The sequence below is a fragment of the Xylaria bambusicola genome, assembly GCF_022495145.1.
Source record: "Xylaria bambusicola strain CBS 139988 unplaced genomic scaffold F5B22scaffold_1, whole genome shotgun sequence".
Classification (NCBI taxonomy): Eukaryota; Fungi; Ascomycota; class Sordariomycetes; order Xylariales; family Xylariaceae; genus Xylaria; species Xylaria bambusicola.
The window spans coordinates 1173045-1197600 of record NW_025953554.1 but is presented as its reverse complement, the minus strand read 5'-3'; the positions used below and the strand labels follow the sequence as shown (position 1 = coordinate 1197600).

The 24556-nt window shown below is 48.7% G+C and overlaps 8 protein-coding genes across 8 annotated transcripts; 5 read left to right on the top strand and 3 right to left on the bottom strand.

The window, feature by feature from the left end:
* The first annotated feature begins 1049 nt into the window (after positions 1 to 1049).
* Positions 1050 to 2697, top strand: F5B22DRAFT_583291 (class I glutamine amidotransferase-like protein). The gene is made up of 2 exons (XM_047973349.1): positions 1050 to 1925; positions 2070 to 2697. The coding sequence occupies exons 1-2, from the start codon at positions 1392 to 1394 to the stop codon at positions 2502 to 2504; spliced, it is 969 nt and encodes a 322-aa protein (XP_047836406.1). The 5' UTR covers positions 1050 to 1391; the 3' UTR covers positions 2505 to 2697.
* A 4061-nt stretch (positions 2698 to 6758) lies between these two features.
* F5B22DRAFT_15997 (necrosis inducing protein-domain-containing protein) lies at positions 6759 to 8243 on the top strand. Its single transcript, XM_047969234.1, has 4 exons — positions 6759 to 7129; positions 7186 to 7401; positions 7462 to 7514; positions 7587 to 8243. Exons 1-4 carry the CDS (start codon positions 6990 to 6992, stop codon positions 7982 to 7984), a joined length of 807 nt encoding a protein of 268 aa, XP_047836405.1. The 5' UTR covers positions 6759 to 6989; the 3' UTR covers positions 7985 to 8243.
* A 1170-nt stretch (positions 8244 to 9413) lies between these two features.
* Positions 9414 to 10232, top strand: F5B22DRAFT_640988 (uncharacterized protein; the record flags this gene model as incomplete). Its single annotated transcript, XM_047977924.1, has 2 exons — positions 9414 to 9705; positions 9829 to 10232. 2 exons carry the CDS (start codon positions 9414 to 9416, stop codon positions 10230 to 10232), a joined length of 696 nt encoding a protein of 231 aa, XP_047836404.1.
* A 2046-nt stretch (positions 10233 to 12278) lies between these two features.
* On the top strand, positions 12279 to 13118 carry F5B22DRAFT_640987 (uncharacterized protein; the record flags this gene model as incomplete). Its single annotated transcript, XM_047977923.1, has 3 exons — positions 12279 to 12723; positions 12839 to 12920; positions 13022 to 13118. The coding sequence occupies 3 exons, from the start codon at positions 12279 to 12281 to the stop codon at positions 13116 to 13118; spliced, it is 624 nt and encodes a 207-aa protein (XP_047836403.1).
* A 505-nt stretch (positions 13119 to 13623) lies between these two features.
* On the bottom strand, positions 13624 to 16474 carry F5B22DRAFT_15426 (uncharacterized protein). Its single transcript, XM_047969175.1, has 3 exons — positions 15999 to 16474; positions 15387 to 15944; positions 13624 to 15333 (listed from the first exon to the last, which is right to left on the bottom strand). The coding sequence occupies exons 1-3, from the start codon at positions 16158 to 16160 to the stop codon at positions 13723 to 13725; spliced, it is 2331 nt and encodes a 776-aa protein (XP_047836402.1). The 5' UTR covers positions 16161 to 16474; the 3' UTR covers positions 13624 to 13722.
* A 2093-nt stretch (positions 16475 to 18567) lies between these two features.
* On the top strand, positions 18568 to 20777 carry F5B22DRAFT_15447 (dynactin p62 family-domain-containing protein). Its single transcript, XM_047969178.1, has 2 exons — positions 18568 to 18978; positions 19113 to 20777. Exons 1-2 carry the CDS (start codon positions 18665 to 18667, stop codon positions 20488 to 20490), a joined length of 1692 nt encoding a protein of 563 aa, XP_047836401.1. The 5' UTR covers positions 18568 to 18664; the 3' UTR covers positions 20491 to 20777.
* Positions 20738 to 21673, bottom strand: F5B22DRAFT_640984 (40S ribosomal protein S7; the record flags this gene model as incomplete). Its single annotated transcript, XM_047977922.1, has 3 exons — positions 20738 to 21104; positions 21161 to 21243; positions 21521 to 21673. The coding sequence occupies 3 exons, from the start codon at positions 21671 to 21673 to the stop codon at positions 20738 to 20740; spliced, it is 603 nt and encodes a 200-aa protein (XP_047836400.1).
* Positions 21674 to 22063: 390 nt separating this feature from the next.
* Positions 22064 to 23656, bottom strand: F5B22DRAFT_15469 (GroES-like protein). The gene is made up of 2 exons (XM_047969182.1): positions 22869 to 23656; positions 22064 to 22808 (listed from the first exon to the last, which is right to left on the bottom strand). Exons 1-2 carry the CDS (start codon positions 23300 to 23302, stop codon positions 22157 to 22159), a joined length of 1086 nt encoding a protein of 361 aa, XP_047836399.1. The 5' UTR covers positions 23303 to 23656; the 3' UTR covers positions 22064 to 22156.
* Positions 23657 to 24556: the final 900 nt, after the last annotated feature.

Here is a 24556-nt window from a genome sequence, read left to right as displayed (position 1 = left end):
TGTGGCTTTAGGCAGAGGGGAAACGATTCTGAGCAAACACGCACACCAAAAGAAAGAGCTGTGGTAGGACCGGTCTTTCAAGGCTATGTCGATCCCGCAACAGCGACTCCCGAAGAGAGTAGTTAGGTATAATTATTCTAGTAGTGTTCCTGTATCTCCGCCTTCAGTGCCAGCTCTGGCCAGACATGTCTCACAAATCATTGGTTTATTTCTTCCCTGCCGGGCTGAGGGGACTGTCTGCTTCTCGAAGTAACCATCAATCAACACTGTTCGGCAAAACGGAAACTTAGCCCTCATGTTTTGTGAGTCTAGCCATTGCAATGAAGAACACAAACGGCTCGACTTGCCACCTACATTTGCCTTAACAAACCGGGAGTGGTTTAATGAGCAACAGGAGCCCAGTTTCGCAGAAGCGGCGGACAGAAACGCCTGTTTACTCAGGTACTTGTTCTTATGGTTATGGCACGACTTTAGACCCCCACTGTCAGTATATGTATGTCTTAGGTAGCCTCAGCTAGCCTCCACGTCAACCTCGTGTCGGTGCCGGTGTCACAGAAACCCCTTGAAGGCGCCTTTGCCAAAGCAGAGCAGCAGGTTTGGATACTCTTACGTCAACAGTTGGACTGATATCGGTCAAGTTACTCTCGCTCACCCGCCCATTCGCTCTAGCGCCAACGGCAACGGGTTCCGCTGGCCGCGGACTCGCCTTTTCCCCCCTCGCCCTCTCCCCGTCCCTCGGGTTGAAGTAAGTAAGTAGACCCTCTTTATCCAACTCGGGGCTTGTACATTATACATTTATCCCCACGAATAACTCGACTTTTACAAGTATTCTACGACTTGTAGTTAGTAGTCCACAGTCTGCCACTGTTAATACGGATGCCTTCATCCAAAACGGGCAGCGGACGCTAGAGCCTAGCCGCCCCCATCCGAGATGCAACTTGGCATAACATCCATGCACTTTACTTAGTAAGTAAGCGAGGTAAGTAGGCAAGGCAATTATGGGCTGGCTTCTAATTGGCCGATTCTCTGGTACTACGTACGTAGTAGCACCCGCGGATTTTGGCGAACGCCGTCAGCTCAACGCCTTTCTGATGAAGCACAAGCAGACACAAGACTACCAGCTGCTGCTCTGTGCCTCCAGCTGAGCTGTCACTGCCCTTGGCACCCAACGCGTCCCCATCTCGTACGACCACCGCTCATTGCTCCCAACTTCTTTCTGTTTCATTGTGAGACAAGCCAACGAAGGAGACGCGTTAGAAAGGTGATCTTTTAGGGCCTTCAACAGCACATCTCATCCCCTAGCACTGTCTTCAACAGACAGTGCCAGTAGCTATCAGGGAACAGACCTGCCTATTGGAAAGACTTAGACCTAATGCTGAGCTGATGGCGTCATGGACTCTCATCGTTACCGATTCTCTACCACAGCCGGGAGTGTACAAACCAGGCCTCCGTACCTTCTGCCCAACCCGTCGGTGACATCGCCAAAACCCGAAGATGGACGCAACATGAACCTGTCTACGCATTGCCGAGACCCGGCTTCCACTGATGATGTGAAGCCCGCGCTAACGACGGCGCCACCTCGCATAGCCGTGCTACTCAACTCATATCGCTCGCGCTTGCTCCCAGCGATCCGTAGTTCGTACCAACGCACCATACGCGCTGTGGCACCCAACGCACAGCTCGCATTCTACGAGCCTGCCAACCGCCCCGGGGAATTTCCAAATCCGGATTACTTCGACTTGATCGTGCTCGGCGGCAGCAACGTCGACCCGCGCAAGCGACACCCCTGGATTCTCGAAGTCCACGCTTTTGTGCGCCGAATGGTCCGCGATTACCCACACAAGAAATTTGTGGGCATTTGCTGGGGCCATCAGACTATCAGCCATGTGTTTGGCGGGAAGCTGGTGGACGCGGCAGTTCCTGAGGTGGGTGAAGCATGGCCTAGTATATTATGCTTATTTTTGAGCCATGACGAAGTGGAGCCACGAAGGCTTGGCAGGTCTCAGACAACCAAAATATGTGTCTTCGAATAAGCGTGAAAGATGAATGCAGGCTAACGCAAATAACAGATGGGCGTGGCGTCAGTGGAATTGACAGAACAAGGACGAGCTTTTTTCCACGAGGCTTCGTCTTTGGGGTCCTTCAAGCTGCAGCAACATCACCGCCGCGAAGTTGCCGCGGCGCCACTTGGTTTCGTGCCTCTCGCACACAGTAATCAGTGTTTCATGAGCGAGTCAAATGCCATTCTCACCTTTCAGGGCCATCCCGAAAAGGATGCCGAGACGGCGCGACTAAGGCTACATGACTCGATGCGTTGGTTCGGGTTTGATGCCCTCAGCGATGAAAAGGCGTGGGCGCAGTTGGAGATGTTGATAAATACTCCACATGACGGAGAGATGGTCTGGAGACGCATCTTTGAGTGGGTACGGGAGCCCTGTTCAGAAACCGGCGTCGCCCAGCAAACCGCAGCGCTGGCGCTAGCGGAGAAGACTAGCAAGATGTAATTTGACAAGACGCTTCTCTTTGCGCTTCCTCTTTTTGATTCCTTGATGGTTTGGGTATAGAGTTATGTGTTGGTCATTTCTAGTCCGGACACCCTTGAGAGCATAGCGAGGTACATTGTTTCTATAGCTGCATGGCACAGATTTATAGTTCTAGTGAAAAGCATCGAAATGGACTTACTCACCTTAAAAAGAACATTGTTACGCCGTGGGAACTAGTAATTATGATTATGTGAAGTTAGTTGATTCTGACTTTCAATTAACCCCCTCCTCCCCAAGACTGGTGTTAGGTGTTCCAGGTATTGCTGCCACATGAGACTCGACAATTCCATACAGGCTTGTATCCCCAAGAAAAGATTGCTATTGTCCATCTGTTTCCGAGATTGATTATCAAAGACATCATTCAGTTTTTTTTTTTTTTAACTTTACATAAGCAGAAATGAATACGCTTGTGTGGGTTTTCTCAACGCGAAGTCTGCATGTAACCTACGTTGCTAATTCTTCAGTTTAGCAACCTAGTGTCTGACAATAATCACGTAGTTTCGTAGGGTTCCCATGAGGAGGTTCTCTTCGATACGACCTGTATATCCTGCTTTTGTTGGTGGTGGTATGGGGCTACCAAAGCGGTTAGAATGGAGCGCATGTAATGCACTACCTCCACTTCCTTGAATTATAGGCAATTGAATTGCAACTAAGAGAGGGAAAATGGCCGAGACTTGCATGTTTATGAGAAAAGATGTGTAGGATAACATAGCACCTCTCGAAGCCCTTAATGTCTAGGGCGCGCCTCTTCATAGGGGTTCCTTTGTTGCAGTTTGTAGTCTCAATGGGCTCAATGCGACTTAACGATCGACCATTTGTCACCGAGGAAAGTATATCAGCATCGACATGTAAATTAACTGGCGTGTGATATTATATAAAAGCGTTTAAAGCAAATTTACAAGACTAATTGGAGGGTGGATATTTGCTGTACGAGTCATTATTTATGACATTCCTTTGTCATGTTTCTTCGTTCTTCCCAAAGTACTAGCATACGCTGCGATACATATCAAATACGGGTAAAGAGCGAGAGTATTTAGGGACATTAGATCCTAATTCAAGCTCTATCAGCCTATAACAAGGGCAGTAATACTGGGCTTGGAATCTAGGCAATTCAGATTACAATGATCAACTAGGGCTGCATAAGTCCTTGACCAACCAACTCCTTCTTGGCTGTTGGTGGCTTGACTTGACTCTATTTACAACTGGTCTGCCAGCCCAGACCGCCTAGGTCTCTGGGGTCTGTTTCAAGAAGCGAAGTCTGTATAACCTCACTTTCCAATATTGCCTGCATGTCTTGAAAGATCATGAACAGCCTGCAATGGTCCTTTTTACGGCCGAAGTGCAAGGCGAACTGCATATTCAGCTGGCACAGAGGTTGTACATGTAACAGTGGAAGCGCTTCCAACATCGACATAAACTTTTTCGTTTTCCCCTTGATCAGATTTATATGCGACCTCTAGGAGAATTATTTAGTACGCAATTCATGAAGATTGCCCCCAATTATCGAATGAGAGCTCCTCAATGCCCCACATAGTTTATATTGCTATAGTGTTACCCCAAATCCCTCGAATTATAGTTGCGGGATACCATAAATTATGCCTTTCCAGCAATCGAATCCTCTATTCCTCAACGAAATTACTGTGCTAAAAAGGACGAATAATCAAAAGAGGTGGAGTGGGATTGAGGTATCAAGAAAGGAATGAATCTGGGCTTTAGACCTATTGGCCGTGTTTTCTGGCATGCGCCTTGTGAGTGTTATCCTAAAGAAAGGAGACATTTGAGGTATTGGTGGGATACACATACGTAATAACATGAAATACAGACGATCAGACCATAGAACTTGAGGCTACCATTGCAAGATTTCCCGCCCCAATGATTGTAACGACAGCCTCAAGATCTATTGAGTCAGCTCAGCGTTATATTACGCCTTCATTGATCAGCATGGAGCCTATAATTAACTTGTATATTTCTCTCTTTTCGATCGATTCAATTCGAGAATCTTCTAGTACTGAATCATCAGTTTCACCAGGAATGGTATAGTTATAATGAAGTGATACAATAAGAAGAATTGGTCAGCGTTGACATCGGGGTTCTGGGATTATGCTGTACAATGAGTGTCGGTTAATAGTGATGACCTCACAGGAGGTACCAAGTTCAAATATGTGTTAACTTTTTTTCACCTTTTGGATTAGATCCAGTACGTTTAGTTTATGACAGCTTCGTCTACAGTGTTGAAGCTACTTAAATTCCTATTAAATACAGGGATTGTCTAATTCTCTCTTGAAGTATGGGCGGCCTGAGCAATACGACCAATGACATTCACTGTACTGGTTAGCTATTACTTGTGGAAGTCTAATTTGTTTCATCTACCTCTAAATGTACTCACGGCTACGTTTATAGCTCTTCTCTTACTATCAAATTCACTGCGTACTTTCCTATTGGCGTTCGGTGATTTGATAACTGTTTCTTTAACCAGGAGGTAGAATATTTGGTTCGTTACGGATTCAAATAGCCGTGACTAATGAACTTATCCCCAAGGTAGTATTTAGCTCGGCATTAATGAGCATTGATGTCATTGCACTTTAACACCTCTGATCCAATATTGAGGATAAGTTCTCCAGATCTCTTGTTATGCTTGGCACACGCAAGTCTTGATAGTTTAAACTATAGTCATGTATTAATCCTAGTAACTGTTTTTAGACGCATGCTTTAATGATAGTTAACCTACTATATGATCGTATAGATCAGAGAAAAGAAAGCTAACATGCATTCAGCCCTTACAAAAGCTAAATTTAACATCATTCGAGTTATCAAGTTGTCCAAATATTACAATCTTGATATTACCACCTACATTATTCAAAACTCCGACCATCGCATGATACCAAATATAATACATTCACACAAACACTTGACATCAACTTCTAACTATTAACGAATACTGATCTAGCTATGTAATTCATCTCTGCGCTCTTTCTTTTCATCACTTCAGTCCAACGGGCTCAGAATGTCATGCTAAGACTACCGACCCTTGCGTGCCTCGACAAGCACAGATGACATATGCACGCTAGCTATTAAGGTGAAATACAGTCAATAAGAGTAGCATTGAAATATCATATTCCTGACGACCACTAATTGTTCGGAATATTCTAAAGCCTTTCCTTTGCAGTAACTTCATATACCTAGACAGCTCATATAATCTCTCTCAACTTGGAAACACTCTAAGCGCACACCACGACGGCGTGACCTCCCTTGGCCCGCGTTCATCAATCTACTACGTTTAAAACTAGTGAACCGCGCGGAGAACGTGGCAAAGTGCGGCGCCAATCTTGCAGTGTCAATACATACCAACCTCGCGAATCGCGGTGCCTACAGCAGAAAACTACTTTGCCCTTATCATTATAAGACGGGATAATGAACTGTTTTGTTCACCAACTGTGTGATGTGCAGATTGTTTACCAAGCAGGCTGAGTTGACCGAAGGAAGTAGGTTAAGATCTAGTTCCAGCACGTGAAAGTCAAGGGTCCAATCGTGTTGATGAATTGAGAATGCCATGTCAAAGACCCACCCACCTTCGGTGCGTGCCATCGTGGACTTGGCTAGGTTACAATCTGGAAAAGACTCCGCGGGAGGGGTGTTTCAAAGCCGGGGTATCATCATTGCGCAGCTTCGTTATGCTCGCGGAGACGTAACGCAGCAGAAATAACATATCAGCCTTAGCTTTTAGTTAGGTCTAGAGAAGGGAATCATCTGTTTATCTATCAACTCGCCGAGCAATCTGGGAAAGCCGTTTGTTCCGGCCCCGACTCTGATGTTATGTGTGTTGATCAATCGGCTTCGGGACCAGGGGACATGCTCGGGATACTTGCATGCATGATGTGTACTATTGTTCCGGCTAAGAAACCGGGGCGGAAACAAACAACTACGCTACCTAGTGCGAATGGGGCAGCTCGACAGCTCTACCGCTCGCCCAAGACACTCTCTTGACCGAAGCAAACTATCCCGGTGCGGATGAACCTCTGTAGGGCTGATCACGTTGAACAACGATAGGATACTCGTAACTCGGCTGAACTTCCTCTTACCTACTTCGTGTATGGTCTGCTGATCCTGCCGGCTTGTGGAATGTGCTGATGGGTGGCATCAAGATGGCGACAACTGCTTATAACAGGCTTGGGGAATTCATGCGTTGCCTAAGAAGGAAGGCGGGTTTGGTCACCGTCACGTCGCATCTTAAACTCGTCCCCGGACTGCATACGTGCTGCACACGTGGGGACCTAGAACTGCCAAGCTTGGAAGCTCAAGGATCGTGAACGTCGTAGAGATGGCATGGATTAAAGGCGTTTCAAAGCTATATAAGGCGGCGCGCCTTCCGACTACCCTCCCGCTAGTTGGAGGTTTTGCATCGTTAGGTTTCTCCAAGAACGCGGTCCTAGGTCTCTGTCAGCAAGGATGCCTTCTTACCAGAGCTTCGCGGCCACTGGCCTGGCACTTCTCACGGCCGCTGCGTCTGTAGGTGCCTTGCCTGTCAAGCTCGCAGCGAGAGCTCCTCCTCAGGCTCTGCCGGCGAAAGCTACCGCCAATGACCTAAAGTTAGTAACGAAACAACCGTTTCACCGAGCGATTGCTTCAGCTGACGTGCTTGCAGGTTCCAACCGGCAATGGACTTCGATACTGACGGCTGCTATAACACTCCTGCGATCGGGCCCGACGGTACTATAAACCCTGGTCTTGACAATAGGAACACGGGCCTTTCTTCAGACTGTCACGATCTGTCGGACCTGCAGAACAACAACGTTTACTCTCGCGCTCGTTGCAATAATGGATGGTGTGCCTACGTTTACGACTACTATTTTGAGAAAGAGTATGCGTCAAGACACCTTCTATATCACCAGAACTCACTCACTGACTTCGACCCCAATAGTGTCGCAATACCATATTTCTTTCTTGACCCAGGCCACAGGAACGATTGGGAACGTACGTTCAACCCCTCTCTCCGATCCTACAGGGGAGGAAGAACGAACACTGCTAACCTCACTGGTTGTATAGATATTGTCGTCTGGGCACAGAATGGCGAAGCCAAGTACGTGGCTGCGTCGGCTCACGGAGATTACGAAGTCAAACCTGCGAGCCAAGTGCGCTGGGAAGGAACTCACCCGAAGATGGTCTATCACAAGGATGGCCTCGGCACGCATGACTTCCGCTTCGGAAATACGGACGATGACAACATTGAGAACGCCACTGGCGCGTGGTTCTTCGGAAGCCTTGTATCCTGGAACGGCTTCCCGAGCACGTCGCTCAGGGACAAGTTAGTGGCTTACGACTTTGGCTCTGCCAACTTTGCGCTCAAGGACGATAGCTTTGCAGGGAACCTGGACAAGGCTCGTGGCGGGTTTATTCCTGAATTTGACATCAATCTCGATGACGGTTCGCCTGGAAATCCGTAAACGTAACAAAATGAAGGGAAAGCCGTCGGAAAGGGAGGCGTTGGACCCGGGACCTAGGTTTAGCGTTCATGGAATATTTATGGGCTGACGAACGCTTGGATCTTGGATACCCTACTATCTACGTGTAACGAATGAAATCTTACGAGCCACCTCCAGCGCTATGAAAACCCTCAAGTGTATCATTGTATCAAGTATGTCTGTCCTCAAATAGTCCCGCTGTCGCACTGAGATCTACGGCAGCAGGGTGGATCGGACGGGCTGTCTAGGCCCTTGTTCATTCTTCCACTACGAACGATATCATAAAAAAAGAAGCGACTACCTGCGCACCGAAGAGTCGCAGGAAGGTGATATGTTGTGGATGGAGTTCAAGTTGAGAGAAAGAAAGGTCGACAAGCCAGAATGTGGCTTGAGAGGATAGCATGCAGCATTCTAAAATAAAGAAAACACCCGTGTCCCTTACCTGTAGCACGGCTATCCATGATATACTGCGACACAAATGCCCATAGAAGCTCGTGGCTTACGGAGATGTTGAAGACACGATGGTGAGTTGTGTGGGAAAAAAGGTTGGGAACGGAAAAGGAATCGATTGGGGAAAATTGCAGCAATTTTCCTTTAGGGTGGTTGGAACGGGTCCCGCATCACGTGACCCCACTCTAGCAAGATATCTTTCAAGACTTGTCGCGTCGCCATTCCTAATTTTTTTTCCTCTTCTCTTCTTCACACTTTTCAGTGCACGATTAATCAACCGATCTTGATTCGCCCACTTACTATCGGTCATATTTGCGTGCTAGAGTAATCTGTGATTTGCTGCCCTGAAAATACTTTTTTTCATTTTTGTAATACCTTGTGTTTGTGAGCACATTTTACGTTGGCGGTGGCAGTCATACATGTGAAAACTCTTATAGGCAACGCTGTATCCAGGACTAATTGATTACTGATGGTCTTGAACTGGGTGCTGTGCAGACCAAGTGACCGATTCTGTTTGCTGCTTTCACTTCGAAGCGGTTCGCGGATTAGCAGGTTAGCATGTAAGCATGTAAGCATATTGAGGCCACTGAAGTTTGGTCATCCAGTGTTGATAACATTTTTTCGAGGTGCTGGGTGAAATGCCACCAACATTGTTGAAGGGTGCTGCTACGTAGTTTTGGTATCATAATATGATGAATATCACGCAGCACAAGCAAGGTATTCTCAAATCGCGGGTTCCTTGCCGCTAATGTAGATAATCTGCAATGATAGATTTGTGACTGAAAATTAGCGTATGTTTATCTACAGGATACCGAACACCGGCTGTCCCCGGTTATTAAACGAGTAGTTATCTGACTAACGCAAGAGAGCGTCGCGGAACCTACACCACTCAATCGCTCTTGATCGCCCTCGTTAGTCATCTATAAGTGAAAGAGGAAACTGATCCTGCAGGCCGCTCGACATGGGTATCTTACGCACTGCAGCGTTGACCGGCCTCGTGGGCCTCGGCGGCGGTGTTGCTGGCGTCGGCGCAGGCATGGCTTATCTCTTGGGGGTTACGGCCGTCGTCCCTCTAACCAAGGACGACCAGGCGTTCAAGACCAGAACATGGTCGCGAATTAACCCGAGAAGCAACCCGGCTCTCAAGGATGATGTGATCAGGGTCGTCCCGCTCAGCAAGCTCCGGCCGGAGCTGCGTAACGATGAGAAAGCGCTCACTCTCGAGTTCTGCCGAGGCGTCTGGAGCCGGTGGGGTATGTTCACCCGCTCTCATCATCGCCATCAATTCTCCGCGTTTGTTCTTGCTACAGCCATGCACGCGTGCTTTGGGGAGTCGATTCGCAGCCTTTGCTCAGCCATTAGCTGACAATATATAGCATTTCACATACACAGCTTAATCCAACAGCGCTACGATAGACCGCCGGGAACAGACGACAATCTCTGGCACACGTCTGAGCTGGCGGTCTCCAAGTTCAACAAAGGCTTGCGGTTCTCGAATCATTTCGAGGTCGTTGACAACTCCGGCAGCGAGATCGTGGTTCGCTGCGGCGGTTCTCCCATGGAGTCGGGCTTGCGCAAGTCGGATGGCCTCATCTTCCTCAGTGCTAAGATCGACCCGGAGCAGCAACTTGCCATCTTTCATTTCAAGTCGGCGTTGTTCAGCAGCGGGGCACCCAAGGGGGAGAGCACGGCTCACTCACTCCCGCCCAAGGTCGTGAAATTGCATGAATGGTATTGTCGGATGTTGTCGGAAAGCGCCATGGCGAATGTCAAAGAATGATGCCGGGCCTGATAGCGTAGGTGCGGTGTCGCGGAGCCAAAGATAGAAAGACCATGATATACGAAGCAATGTCGTATCATCTATCGGTGCTCTTAACAATGGGTTGTTTTTCTTGTTTGAAATTTAGAGTAAGAAGCGTAGCTATCTATCTGTGTCTCGAAGGCATCGTCTGTATATAAAGTACAGGATTGGCTCGCAACCATATTTTGAACAAGTTTGGTCTCCTTCATTCCCATCATAAAGCCGGAGTTGAGTCATATCCCCACCTGTAGGGAGTTACAGCAACGGCCTTGAATGTGACGATCTCATCTAGCTGCAGCAACATCAATAAACCACGATAGACAAGGCTCCAATATATCAATGACCACGCATGTGGTGACACAAATGTTGTTGTAGCTTTTCATTAAATGCGGCTCTAGTTCGGTGATATAGAATATGCTACTGCGAAATCCCCTCCAAGTCAACAACCACCCAACGACACCCTGAGTATGAGACCCAGCACCGTCTCTTCAAAGGCCAATTCCCTAAATCTCTGAAAGAAGAATTTGAATCTTGAATCGTAATCGGGTTCCGCATGGCCATTCACATCATCACGTTCTACTAGGCGGACTTATGTCACTGCAGGAATATCTCATGATCAGAAACCGATACTTAGCTAGTTAGCTAGTTAGCTAGCCTCGCTTGTCAGTGTATACGAAAGCTCCATGGATTCTCATCACTGCCTCAATCAATTGTCAACATCCCAATGACAGGCGAGACGTGCACAATTCAAATGGGTGACATTTAGTTGGCAGTTCCGTGCTGATCTAATGCATTGTCATGTGTACACATACACTACTGAAAGAAGATGGCGAGGATGGGAAGGTAGCGTAGCGTAGGACAGGCAGCGCCCAAGCAGATTCACGAGAACACGAATACGACGCAGTTATGAATGGTGAAATGGCTGTTACTGGAGAGGGGCCAATCAACAGCGCGCAGACTAAGCCACCCAAAACGGTTCATGGGAGAAATTCCAAATGGCATGACAGGTTTTTGCTGGCCACGATGGTCGGAAGATCGCACAACCGAGTCCACTGTTGTGCAATTGTACAGTAAGTACGTAGTACAGTACGATGAATAACCGGAGATCTGTTTCTTGTCTACCTATTTCATGGTTCGATACATGTTGAAATGTACCTAAGTAACAGGCGATTTCTTTCTCTACATACTAGTAGTTATGTACCTACTAGAGGCAGGAACAGACAGAGGGGGAATGAATTGGTGCGTAAAGTGCACTAGTAATTCTTAATTCTCCAGCTGAGTTCGCTACACAACGAGCCCTGGTATGAAGCTCTGGCTCGGTTCCAATTCGTCAATGTAAGCGACAGGATACTGCATCGGTACTTTTCTCATACGCTGGCGAACCGTTCGGTACCTCCAAATTCCAAGTAAGGGGGTCACTCCAACTGGATCCTGGGAACTTTCTTTCAGCGGGCCTCGAGACCCCACAATCGTCATTGCTCAAAGACGCGCAGAGACGGGGCAGAGACGGGACAGTAGACTACCGCCGGTATCTGAAATACCTTTCTAGAAGGTGTCGAATGAACACCACACCAAACTTGAATATGCCTTCCAACCCTACCTAGGTAGGTACTGTATACTATACCCTACTTACATTGTAGTGGCGGACGGTTAGGTCCCCTGGATTTGAGATGTTTCTCCACATGTTAGGATGCCCTTAGAAATATAAAGCCAGATCTTGCCCTTCCATCTCTACACCACACGCCATCTATACACGTTTATTCTTATTGCCGTGACATCCTCCTACCGGATCGCAAGTCGCGAATACGACGACTATCAACCCCTGGCGACCGAACTACCTGAGACCCGACCCAGTTACCTAGATACCTTTCCCAGTGTACACGAAGAAGAAGAAGGAGAAGAGGAAGAAGAAGAAAACACACGCAAATATAGATATCTAGAAACCGTCGTGACCCCTACAATAAAACACCATTGGTATTGTCCGCTCGTCCCACCGTCAACAGTGGCCTACCGCCTAAAACAACAATGGCCGTAACACGCTCTGCCAACAAGAGCGTCTCCTCCGCAGTCGCCTCAGGGGCCTACGCACACGCCCCAAGCGCCTTCACGCTGTTATGGCTCGCCATATCGCTACCGCTCGTCGCCTGGGACTGCGGATACGTGCTGATGCGCCCGCGGACGATGGAGGGCGGCGATCTACACTGGCCCATCTACCTCCCCTACAAGCTATACGGCGAGATCGACTACATCTACGGCTGGCCGGCCGTCCACGCCGGAAACGGCTTCACCGCCGGCCAGGGCCTCCTGAACGTCATCGAGACCCTCATGTACATGTACTACTGGGTCATATACTACCAGAACGCCGTCTCTATCGGCGGCACGAAGAAGGTCGTGGGACGCAAGGCTGCTATCGCTGTTCTTGTCGCCTTCAGCGCCGCTGTCATGACCCTTAGCAAGACTGTACTATACTGTAGGTTGCCCCGGCGTCTTTCGATCGGCGTTAGAAAGGAGGTCATGCGACGGAGTATATCGCACGGCCAGCGCAGAGGCAAGTAAACTAAGCTAATCACGAGAAAAATCCACAGGGCTTTGCGAATATTACTCGGGCTACGCCAATATTGGCCACAACAGCATGCAAGACTTAGTATTCCTATGGATTATCCCCAAGTGAGTTCCTCCCCACCCTCCCCTTCAACTTTCACCAAAAGCGAGAGACTTGGTCTGGTAGTTGTAACATAAGCGATTGGTGCTGATTCCTCTCTGTACAGTGGAGCATGGCTCGTCGCGCCAACCGTAATGATCTATGAGCTGGGCGGCGAATTAGTAGACCACCTCGCCGCAGGAGCAGGCCCCAAACGAGACTAAGCCAATATTTCGAGACGGACTGATCGACGATGTATTCGAAAACCAAGCGAGCGAAGCCCATAAGCGTCTAAGCGATGCACCCCCCTTTTTGTATATCGATGTTGTACATATTGCATCTCCTGCCTCACGAACATGAAATGAGAGTTGGGAACGAAAGCCTCGACGTGGGATCGAGGTTCGCGCTGGGCTTGCCTGGATTATACGAATTAATGCAAAGGATAAGACAACTAATGGAAAGGATTGTTTGGATTTTTTTCTTTTTTTGATTCCAAGGGCGAATACCTAAAGAGTGAATGGCTACGAATAATGGATGTGAAATCAAATGATGAATCATTGATAACAAACTCGTTGTCGCACTTTTCCTTTCCCGACGCCGTTTAAACATGGAACTTGATGTGGCAATCATATCGCATCTTTGTGTAAATTCCCACCAAACAAACTGGTATGGCGATTTCAAGCGGGCAAAACATCCCTCGTAACGATAGTGATTGACACTCTGCGCAAACGATTACCAACACGCGCCTCCTGTGAGACGTAAGTGACTTGGACTTGACTTGAGTGTCGATCTGGAAACAAGGCTGCATTGCATGTACGGTTTATACTCCTAAGCTGGCCGGCCCAGGGGCCAGGACACCCGACTACTAGTCACCAGGTCCGAAGTTGACTTCCCCTTCACCGTAGGTCTATTTAGATGTTCGTCCGCGGGATGGCTACGCTCCTGGGCACTCAGCGGCCTTCTTATCGCAAGCGTAGGCGAGAATCGACCGCTGTGTCTGACGGTTTGCTTCTTCATGTATTCTCTCAGGGCCTCGACGCGCAGGGGCCTGGGCCATCTCGACGTGCTGGGAATTGTCTCGGGCTTGGCGCCGCGAAGCCCACAGATGGCGCCGCCGGGCTTGCTTTCGCGCGGCGATGGGGTCTGGGTGCTGGCCACGTATGTGTCGGAGGTGTATGATGTTTTGGCTTCGGAAGTGCTGTAGCGCAATGACGAGCCGGAACCTATGGATGTAGACGAGTTGCTAAGCATTTCGCTTGGCTGAGTATCTGGGCTGATCCGCGATGTCTCCGCTGCTTGCCCCCTTGTTTCGTTCCTATATTTGGCTGCGAGACTCGATCTGTTACTGTGTTCATCAACGACATCTTCTCGACACATGTTTTCCTGGTTCACAGACCGTGACCGCCTGTTAAGACAAGATAGAGAGGGTTCTACACCCTGAATACCTCTAGACGTGAGGGTTTCAAGGTCGTCTTTCAAAATGAATTCATCGAGCATGGTAGTTTTAGGTCGTTTAGTTGTATCGCTTGCCGTATGGTTTGTAGGTATAAAGTTGCCATTGTCCGACATAGTCTCTAGCATATGTGACGGAGGAAGAGGAGATGGAGTGGCACGATCTGACTGGGTATGCCTAGTCCCATTGTCTTTCCAGGGAGGTAAATCAGCTGTTGAGATGCACACATGATATGGGACCCCAATAGTATCTCTGACTTCCAACGGCACTTTCGTAGCTCGAAGTAACGTCTGGTAGATCGCATAAATCAGAATCCATCGAACTTTGCGACCCTCAACACGGTCCTGGTTTTCCAAGTTTTCGTTGCTGGGGAAGGCGATCTGCTCTTCTTCAAATCGTAAATACGCCACAACAAGATGGTTCTCTGACTCATCCGAACAAACCGAATTGGTCGCCTTGGACATATCCTCTAAAACAGTAGTTAGCCGTCCATAATTTGTTCTGGTCGGCCATGACATTCTCCACAAAGCTGGTTTCTTTCGTGTGATATCTGGCAGTAGTGGAAGAGGGTGCAAGAGATTCTCATAGTTGCATCTTGAGTCCAATGATCTAATACTCCGCAAAATGCACATACGACTTTCGCTCAAATAGTCGCTACTCTGATAAGCCTTGAAGCTTCTATCTGCTAACAACTCATAGAGGGCTTCGAAGTCGTTTCGGAAGGTACGAAAAGTATCGACTCCAAAGATCATGGCTTGTGCGTCTATTGATGGGGGAGGATATTGACCAAAATACCCCGTATAAAAGTTTTCTAAAAAAGTTCGAAATAGTTGTAGATGTTCCCCAGCCCTTGGATATAAGTCATTGTCGAGTTCCTTCAGTTGATCATCAAGAAACGTCTTCATCTTAATACTAGCTTCTCCTAGTCGGAAATTCATCTCGCGCCGTACACGCCGAATCAGTGCTCGGGTCATGGGAGATAGAAGCTGTTATCCTGTTTAGCAAGTCATCTATCAACGTCAGATCGGATCCCACGGACTTGGTAGCCAGGATGGAGAAATATTTGACCGCCTATGCCGCAGCAATGCGCAAATGCATTGATATATAATTCTCGTAGCTCGAAGACATCCGCCAGTCGCAGTATTGCCAAAGCATATGTTGGTTGACTATTAAAGTCCAAATAGCCTACTTTGTCCATGTAATTTATTATGTCTTGAACATTGTCAGCATCTGGGGCGCGAAGCTGATTTAGGCCTTCCATGAGGGTAATGAGCGCAGCTCCGAGGCATTCTCCGACTATGGGTTTTTGGAAGATAAAGGCGAAGAGGTTTCGGGTCGCGATATGGTAGCTATAAGACTGACGTTTGTCTGACCGGAGTGGCGCAGGAATGAAAAGCTCGATTGGACCCAACACGGCGTCCTCGGGATGTATGGAAATGTCGTTACGGGCTCGGGGTTTAAACGTTTTAATCAGCGGTTGAAATTGTGATTCGAGTAGCATGGAGTATGGAACCTTGAATGCAGCTCCTCGGCGACTTTGCCCTTCTGTGTGAAGGTATACGTTACAGTCGCCTTCTCGAAACCACAACTCTGGGTCCTAAATGGCTAAGTTAGCTTAAGGAATAGTAGCAGTGATTATGGGATTACTTACTCTTCTTAGATTATCCCATACCTCACTAGTCCTTGAGGCACCATCCCATTTCATCACAGTTGGATGAGGCGACTCGGATTGCGACGCTCTCTGGGGCTTCCATGTCTTCCAACCACGTGGTCTATTTGATACTCCATTGTATATAGAAACTCGGCGCTCCATTATTCAGCCTGGTTGGAACGAGTCGGAGCGAGGATATTTGCAACAGGCTTAGCTAAGACGTAGCTCTTGTATGAGGCAATGATGAGCGTGGTACAATACTGGTAGCCAATCCAGCCACTTAATCTAGTTCGTCACAGTCTCCAGGCTCAAGAACAGTCGGATGCTAGCAGTGCGTTGTGTATCGCGTAAATCCGGACACGCACAGTTATCTCGCTTTCTCCCGAGGCCACGTTAGGAATGATGTTTGGATTTAGTTAAACTTAGGATGAAATAAGAGGGAAAATACACCTGATCGACCTAGGTAGGTGAGCGAAGAAGTGAAAAGACATCTATCTCGCCTCGGACAATCAGTCTAGAAGAAAGCAGATGCCACAAATCCTCGCCAAGGCGGCGTCTGATGCGTAACTATGACTTCTGGACGGCATGAAGCGACTGCATTTGAGCTAATACCAGAAGCTGCAGGCACTGGCTCAGGGGATTATGCTACGGACGGCGTTGTTGACAGGGTTTGTGAGCACACGTATCCTGATACGTACCGCAGAGCGTCTGTTGAGCAAGCTTGAATTCTAAAAAGAGCGGTAGAACTATAATTGGAGACAAGTCGAGATTCCCCGAGAATATGAAATCGCATGGCTAACGCCATATCTTGTCCCACGATGGAGAAAATCCATCTCCTTCGGATGGAGGCAGCACTTAATCGTCTGGTTTTGAGGATGGTGCTTTCATGCAGCTCTCGGTACTCGGCTCAGCCTCATGCTAGCTACTGCCAGTGGATAGTCTTGTCAAGCTCTTGTCAAGCTCTACGGAAACGTGTAAGAAACAGTATGTGCCCTTGTTTCCAATACCTGGATATTGGCGAAACGCCAAGAGTCAAGCTCGGCCTGTGGTTTTGGGCTTGTTGATGGTTATCTGGGCAGATAGGGAATAAATCAATCAATCATCCGTATCGTTACTTTTGAGCCGCAGTGGCTGGCTCATGTAAGTTGCTTTTGCGGTCTTGTCTGCAGCTAGGATATCTTTGTGGCTTGACCGCATCGGACCGGATCGCATCACATCACAGTTCCGTAACCCAAACAACACACCTTCAAAATGCTCCGCCCTGTTTACATTTGTCTTGAGGGCGCAATGCTCATTGCCATACCTATTTCCATCTGTGTAAGAACGATTTCGTGCAAACGTATCGCTGGCCTCCAAACCATCTGCAAGCGTCTGCCAAATCTCACATTATCTGGCTGGGGTTTTAGTAGGATACACCGCACTTGGATAGTTCTGAGGCTCCTTTTCAAAGAGCACGATCCTCTCTGCCTCGAAGTTGTAAGTAGATGGGACAAAATGGAACTTAAACAAGGTAGTCAAGGGCCTGATGTCGTGTCATACACAAAATACTTAGAATGAAACGGGCGTCTGGCCTTATAATACCCCCGGCTAGGTAGCTCTTGACAATCTAGCCTTTACTTCAAACTTAGATATATAGACGGAATCTGCTAAGTTCCGAGGCCCGAGAATCCGTTATATATGTACACCAGAGTATTTATCGCCTTCTGGACGGTTCCTAGTAAGTTACCAGGGCTTAGGCCGAATGTTCTCAACACACATTCAAGGTGTTGACAAGTTGAGCGATGTTGCTGACAACAAAGGAGGTTTTCTGTGACGCAAGTAGTAAATGCATTCCAGAGGATAATGCATCTCGATCTGTAATTCGGTCTAGGTCTACACATAGATCGCTTGAACCATGTCGTACCCGATTCGATCGGGCTCACTTGAATTTCGGACGCTGTGTTCCAAGTCTTTATTTTTGCTTTAACGAGGTAACAGGAGAGTCTGAGCATTTGTCGTGACTGGTTAAGAAGGCCTGCAGAAACAGCTAGCAAAGGTTGTCCGATGTAGAGCTTGAAAGAGAGATATGCCATTGACCCTGGAGTTGAAGTTCTGAGTGGCTGATCTAGCACGAGGAATGTCACGTATGCTGGTACACCTAGAGCTGGGTGGTGTTCGTCCTTTGGGAGATCTGGATCATGACTGAAATGAAGGGCATGAAATCCTATATTGTGACGAAACGCGCAGGCAATCGATGCTTTGCAGGCCAGTCACCATCAATCTGCACTGAAGAACAACTGGCCCTTGGCAGTTGGAAACATACCTAGCACAGCATGCTAGAATCTCCAACACATCACCTAGCTTGCCAGTTATATTTTGGGCATCGGTATGTGTATCTGTGTCTGATGATTGTCTTTTTAGAAATGACTAGTTCAGTTCTTTTCGGGATATCGTTGCCCCCCCACAATCCTTCGCCCTGCCCCTCCGCCTAGAGATTGGCCTACAGGTACCTGAGCTAGCCTAGACCCGCCATGTGAATATTACCAAGGGTCCGCTCTGCGACAATCGCCTCAGAGTTACTGCACCCAGAGCTAAGGCGCCAACTTACTTAGGTCCAGCTTCATTCAACGCCCAGGCGTCGACCCCATCACAGCTGCTACGATGTAGTAGCTGCAAAACAGTTCTAAATGGCATCTTTCATACCCTACACGTACATACAGTGTCCTTGCCATGATTCCACGGCTCAAAGCCGAAATGCCGACGATGCACTCGCGGCGACTTCGCATGAATTAAGTGAAGAAGACGACGACGACGGCCACGCCTTCGATCCGCGCGCCCCTCATTCTAATTTCAATCTTTACCCTCTCGAATATCTCCTCTACTGCGATGTCTGTCACCAAATTCGCTGCCCGCGGTGTGTCTCGGAGGAACTCGTGACCATATACTGCCCCAGTTGTCTGTTTGAGGTAGGAAGTAGCAGTGTGAAGACGGAAGGGAACCGGTATGTGCTGTGCCCTAGGCATAATTCTTAAATTCGCTTATACTGCGATCCTTCACTACAAGCTCAGCGCGGGCTGCACGCCAACCTGCTTTATAAGGTTAAATGTAGTTTAGCTAACGAGACTTCTATCATAGGTGTACGCGCAGTTGCTTCCAATGTCCTATATGCATAGGCCCCTTAGCCGTCCAGGCTCTTGAGTCTGCTCCAGATCCCGCGCTTTCTTCGTCTGACAATCCAACGTCCCCCATCTCACACGGCTCGTGGGTTTTAACTTGCTCGTACTGTCAATGGAGCTCGTCAGAGATAGGCGTCAAGTTCGACAAGCCACAGGGAATCTTTAGCCAGCTACAGAAAATTCGTTACGGAGAAGAGCAGGCCAAACACATCGTGAGCGGAGATACTTCACCGATCAAAACCGAATCGATACCAGAAACGAACAAAGCGAGATTCGCGGCGCTGAAGTCTTTCTATGGCTCTCAGACGGTCAGTGCTAATCCCAGCGCTGGCCTTTCCGGCCTTGGGGACTATGGGCTTAGCTCGCCTGGCGCCTTGTCCCGTATTATGAGCATCTACTCTGGGAATAATATGAATGGCCTAAAGCAAAAGAATAAACCCACAGTAATACGAGAAGCAGATTCGCCTAATGAGGGATTCAGGCTCAGCAATCTAGATGAAAATTCGGCAATATCGCAGCTACGACGGGATGGATGGGACGGCACAGCTACCAGCGCCCAAGTCAGGGCTCAGGTAGAAGAAGGTGCTCAATTTGCGGACCAGTTATGGCCCATCCCATATCTACTACGCACAAAGCGATCAAAACGTTGTCCCGTCTGTCGTCACATTATCAGCAAGCCTGAATCCAAGGTGAGCAACACGCGCTGGCGGATCAAATTGGTTGCCAACAACTCGATACCGTCCATCTCGATTAAGCCACTTTCTCCACCGCCGGGCTCCGGTCTTCTCAAGCCCCTACAACCCGCGCAATTCCTCCTGACGTTCAAAAACCCCCTCTTTGATGATGTCAAAGTCACACTTGCAACGCCGGCTACAACACCCGGTCGTTTCGCATCTAGGGTCACAGTGCTCTGTCCTGAATTCAGTATTGATGCCAATCCAGATAACGACATGTATCTAGACGACGTCCTCAAAGATGGAGAAAAGGAGCGTCAACAACAAAGGGCAGATGAAAGCTCACACCAGGCGGAAGCGGGAAAAGTCTGGGAGCGAGGACGTAATTGGGTTAGCATTGTGGTGGAAGTGATACCTGCATCCCTTCGTATAGAGCCGCCTCCTGCAATATTGCGAAAAGAAGGCGACCCGGAGCCGGATCTCAGCCCACTGAGGGAGGATGAAGACATCTTGGAGATCCCCATGTTTGTACGGTTGGAATGGGAAGGTGAGGCCTCGCATGACCAGGTTGGTACAGGGACGAGTAGGGACAAGGATACGAGAGAAAAGAGGGAGCTGGCGTATTGGTGTGCCATTGGAATTGGCCGCATCAGTCAGGAATAGACAAAATTTACGATACCCTAGAGTTACGAGAGAATGATAGCACGGAACAGATCAAGAACAGATGTGGGCTCAGAAACGAAGCTTGTCCATTGAATTCACAAGCTACCAGTCAGAACGCCGTGCCTTTTTAATGCCCATGAGAACCCCTAGATGATATCATTCATCATTGTAGCACATTCCTGCACCACGTGAAATGGTGAATCGTTGCCCTATCCTTTCCCTGTTCGTCTCCTACCTCTGACTAACCCTAGTACTCAGAGGAACCGGACTGAGGGAACTCGAAGGTAACGGTTCGGCCTGTTAGGCGACGGTAGACCTCGGAGTAGGTGTCGAGTCTGTAGTCAACGCCACCACGCTCCTTCTCGTCGAGGATGACCTTGAGGAGCTTGCTGCTGTCCTCCTTGACACGGACGCGCTTACCAACAATCTCAACGGGGTAGACGAGATCAGTAAGGATGGCATCGTGAACAGCGGTCAGTGTTCGCGAACGAGGACGCTTCTGCTTGAGGGTGTTGCGCGAGCGGGCTGATCGCTTGGGGCGGGGCAGAATGCGGCGCGAAGCAAGGATCAGGACATGGCGGTCGGAGAACTTCTTCTCGAGCTCACGGGTCAAGCTGCCAAATTATTAGCAATTACCTTTGTGATAAAAGAAAAAAAAAGATTAACATACCGCTGCTGGACACGGTGGAAGCCCTGTAGGGATGGGACGGGGACAAAGATGACAATTGCCTTCTTGCCGTGGCCAACTTCAATCTAATTAAGACAAAAAGTCAGCCGGCGAGCTCCAGGACACTCTAGAAGATGTGTTCCTTGGACCGCTTCCCGCCCTATTCCACTGTTGTAGTGTTTTATCTTTTTATGCCCCTCACACAGCGCCCGTCTCGAGCTCGGTCGTAGACGGGCCATAGCAGATTCACATAATTGAAGATCGACGGACAAGGCGCGAGCCGAGTCAACATATAGGCATATGTGGAATAAGATCGAGGGCGGTCCTAGGAGCCATCGCAAGGACTCAGGGTCACTATCTCACCTCTCTGGCAGAGACAAACTGGAGGGGACGGAGAGCAGCCTTCAGGTCGGCAGTGTTGGTCTCGAGGTCGTAGAGAGCACCAGCAATGCTGGTCTCCAACTCGGATGGGTTGGCGCGCGAAGGGCTGTTGGCGGCGATCTTGTTGATAGACATGGTTGCGGATGTCTTCGGTCTTGTCGAGGGGGATGTCAAAGGAAGGAAAAAAGCAGAGGTCGCAAATGTTCAATCGAGAAATCCCAAAAGAGTTTCGCGATTGTGATTGTGGGCTTTAGCGCACGGACCTCAAAGATAGCCGAAAGACTTGTGGGTTCTATGACAGCTGTCAGCCGGTCCCTTTCTTCGTTGACAACTGGTCACGCAATTGGGTACCCTTGTGGGCAATCACCACTTCCACTGGTCTCCTTGCCTTACTCCTCGATGTATTTATTCATTCCCATGGCTCTAAAGTGAAACTATCTGCTTGATGGTATAGAATATCACATGATCTAATTATCCCGTGAGATGATCAAACATTATCACATGCACCGATTTATTTTTACGTCTAGGGGCCTCCTTTGGAAACACCCGGCTCGCGAGACCAGACATCCTCCAGTTGGAATACTGTATAATATGAAGTAAAGCATCTATGTTTTGATTTTAGGCCCCGAATTCCTTCTCATAGTCGACCATCGTGAATCTATACCGGACATCATTCTTGTGGAGTCTTTGTACAGTGGTCGACAGGTTTTCAGCGCTAATTGGAACAGTTTCAACCCATGACTTGATACCCTTTTCAGCTGATAGCTTCAACATAGCAAGCATTTCTTTTCGGCTACCAAGATGCGAGGCGCCAATCAAACAACCATTAGACATGAAACTCTGGGGCTTGATTGTAAGGTCTGCATCCTCTGGCAGGCCGACAGATACCCATTTGCCATGAACGTCTAAAAGGGCGAGATATGCAGCCAGATCGAAACCTTCGCCAAAGTTGTTGGCGGTGCTGATGATCAGATCAAACGTCATCAGATGGTCCTTATTCCATTCCTTGTCTTGGGTTGCTAGGAATCCGTCGGCCCCCATGGCCTTTGCGTCTGCTTCCTTGCTGTGGGATCGAGAGATGACCCAGGTCTCAGCGCCCAAGGCTTTCGAAAATAAAACACCAAAGTGCCCAAGCCCTCCGAGACCAACTACGCCGACTTTCTTCCCTGGACCAGCTCCATTGCGTACCAACGGGCTGTAGCTGGTAATACCAGCACACATCATCGGCGCTGCTAGGTGGCTCGGTATCTCGTCGGGGATTGGAAATACCCTATTACGATCAACCAATGTCCATGCAACAATGACTGATCCATTGTGAGCGCGAACTTACCAATGCTCATGTGTCCGTACATGTGACGAGTAACCACCCTGGGAAACAATTCCAGTATCCGGCCAGACAGCGCCGAATGTGTCCATTTGCTTAGGGCAGTATGTTTCGTTATCGTTTTTACATTGCCGACACTCTCCGCAAGACCATGACTGGGCACCAACCCCCACGCGCTCGCCTTCCTTAATGAGTGTGACCTTGGGGCCTACGCGAATTGCCTTGCCAACAATTTCGTGACCGACTGCCAGAGGAAACTTCTGTTCACCCCAGCCGCCGCTGATGGTGTGAACATCGCTGGAACAGACACCACAACACTCGATCTTTATCTCGACATCGTGCTCGCCGAATGGCTGCACGTCGAACTTGTTCTTGTGAAACGTAGTCCAGGTATCTGCCGAGTGGACTTGGAAGCCCGTGTACTGGTCGTATTTGGACATTTTACGGTTTCCTTTCAGAGCAGGCGGAAGTCAAAGATTAGGGGGATGCGGTTATACACAATGGATACGATACTGTTTCTAAATCATCCTACCGCGACTGCCAATGGAGGGGTACTCTATATATTTCTGTACCCCCACCTTGCGAGACCAGCCGCAGTGAGGGGCATCTCCAAGTTTACCCGAGCGTCTCAGGAGTGGGAAGAAATCACTTACGTTTCAACTGACTGTCTGCCCTCTAGTGTAATAAGGTGGTGATCCACATCTGTAGCGATAGTTTGACCGTCATTTTCTAGCATCGACGACGTTGCAAATTAGTCCACCAATGATATAGCATGCTCAGACTCAACTGCTCCTGGGTCTAAGCTGGGCTCCAAAAGATACAGTCGAATAGATGCATGGTCTTCGTAGTATATGACGATTGGGCCTTTTGATCTGCATCCTTAAATGAGCAGTACAATTCTTGGCACAGAACATTGTCGACAGCTTCATCTACAAGTGAAATTCTACTCATCAGAAGGCATGTAGCAAGCTGGCATGGTCATCAATAACTGTTTCGAAATTTTCAGTGTGAAATAAGAACGAAGTTGCCATCACACGACCAGGCAGGTGACGTACTCCCATTGGCACTATGAGCATATCTAGGTAAATGATTGCTCTGATAGCTCAGAGCTGTCCTAACCTAGTGAATTCCCCCCATCAGACCAACATGCTACGTAGTCTTGATGCGGGGATTCGTCCCTCCCTTCACCCCACTTAGTCCAACACCAGAGAGAAAGGCAATTCGCATGGAAGCACCCAAGTAAACAAAGGGGACGTTGCCCCAGTCAATCGCATTCCACCGCGTGAAATCCCAGTACACCCACGACCCGTGGCCGCTGACGGAGAGCAGGTGGCCGAAGTCAGCAACAAGCAGCACCAGGAGTACCACCTTCCAGACTGTTGTGTCGCTCGTACATCGCAGCACCAGGGCCTCGTTCAACGCGAAGAGGAGATACAGATTCGCGAGCTGTGACATGACGATGGATGTCCCTAGCGGGATCGCCGAAGGCGCTGAGCTAGAATGTGTCATGCGCAGATAGTCGTCTTGCCGGAAATGTGCGTAGAAGGCGCCTACGAGCGCTGCGATCGGTTCGACGATCAAGAAGAAGACTCGGTACGTGAGTGGGAGAGTCGTTCTGCGAGGCGCCATCTTGTTTGTCGTCTACTCCACGGCGCGAATAGTTGATTGGCTGTTGCCGGCTCGGGTGCGAATAT

What these genes read in the sequence shown, in the direction of transcription:
- F5B22DRAFT_583291 (XM_047973349.1), top strand. Translation starts at nt 1,392, where the DNA reads ATGGACTCTCATCGTTACCGATTCTCTACCACAGCCGGGAGTGTACAA. An exon ending in TGGACGCGGCAGTTCCTGAG is followed by an intron (nt 1,926 to 2,069) that starts GTGGGTGAAGCA and finishes CGCAAATAACAG; the next exon opens with ATGGGCGTGGCGTCAGTGGA.
- F5B22DRAFT_15997 (XM_047969234.1), top strand. Translation starts at nt 6,990, where the DNA reads ATGCCTTCTTACCAGAGCTTCGCGGCCACTGGCCTGGCACTTCTCACG. An exon ending in GACTACTATTTTGAGAAAGA is followed by an intron (nt 7,402 to 7,461) that starts GTATGCGTCAAG and finishes CGACCCCAATAG; the next exon opens with TGTCGCAATACCATATTTCT. An exon ending in CCACAGGAACGATTGGGAAC is followed by an intron (nt 7,515 to 7,586) that starts GTACGTTCAACC and finishes CTGGTTGTATAG; the next exon opens with ATATTGTCGTCTGGGCACAG.
- F5B22DRAFT_15426 (XM_047969175.1), bottom strand. Translation starts at nt 16,160, where the DNA reads ATGGAGCGCCGAGTTTCTATATACAATGGAGTATCAAATAGACCACGT. An exon ending in TATGGGATAATCTAAGAAGA is followed by an intron (nt 15,945 to 15,998) that starts GTAAGTAATCCC and finishes TTAGCCATTTAG; the next exon opens with GACCCAGAGTTGTGGTTTCG. An exon ending in TTCTCCATCCTGGCTACCAA is followed by an intron (nt 15,334 to 15,386) that starts GTCCGTGGGATC and finishes ACAGGATAACAG; the next exon opens with CTTCTATCTCCCATGACCCG.
- F5B22DRAFT_15447 (XM_047969178.1), top strand. Translation starts at nt 18,665, where the DNA reads ATGGCATCTTTCATACCCTACACGTACATACAGTGTCCTTGCCATGAT. An exon ending in GTGAAGACGGAAGGGAACCG is followed by an intron (nt 18,979 to 19,112) that starts GTATGTGCTGTG and finishes CTTCTATCATAG; the next exon opens with GTGTACGCGCAGTTGCTTCC.
- F5B22DRAFT_15469 (XM_047969182.1), bottom strand. Translation starts at nt 23,302, where the DNA reads ATGTCCAAATACGACCAGTACACGGGCTTCCAAGTCCACTCGGCAGAT. An exon ending in GTACGGACACATGAGCATTG is followed by an intron (nt 22,809 to 22,868) that starts GTAAGTTCGCGC and finishes TGATCGTAATAG; the next exon opens with GGTATTTCCAATCCCCGACG.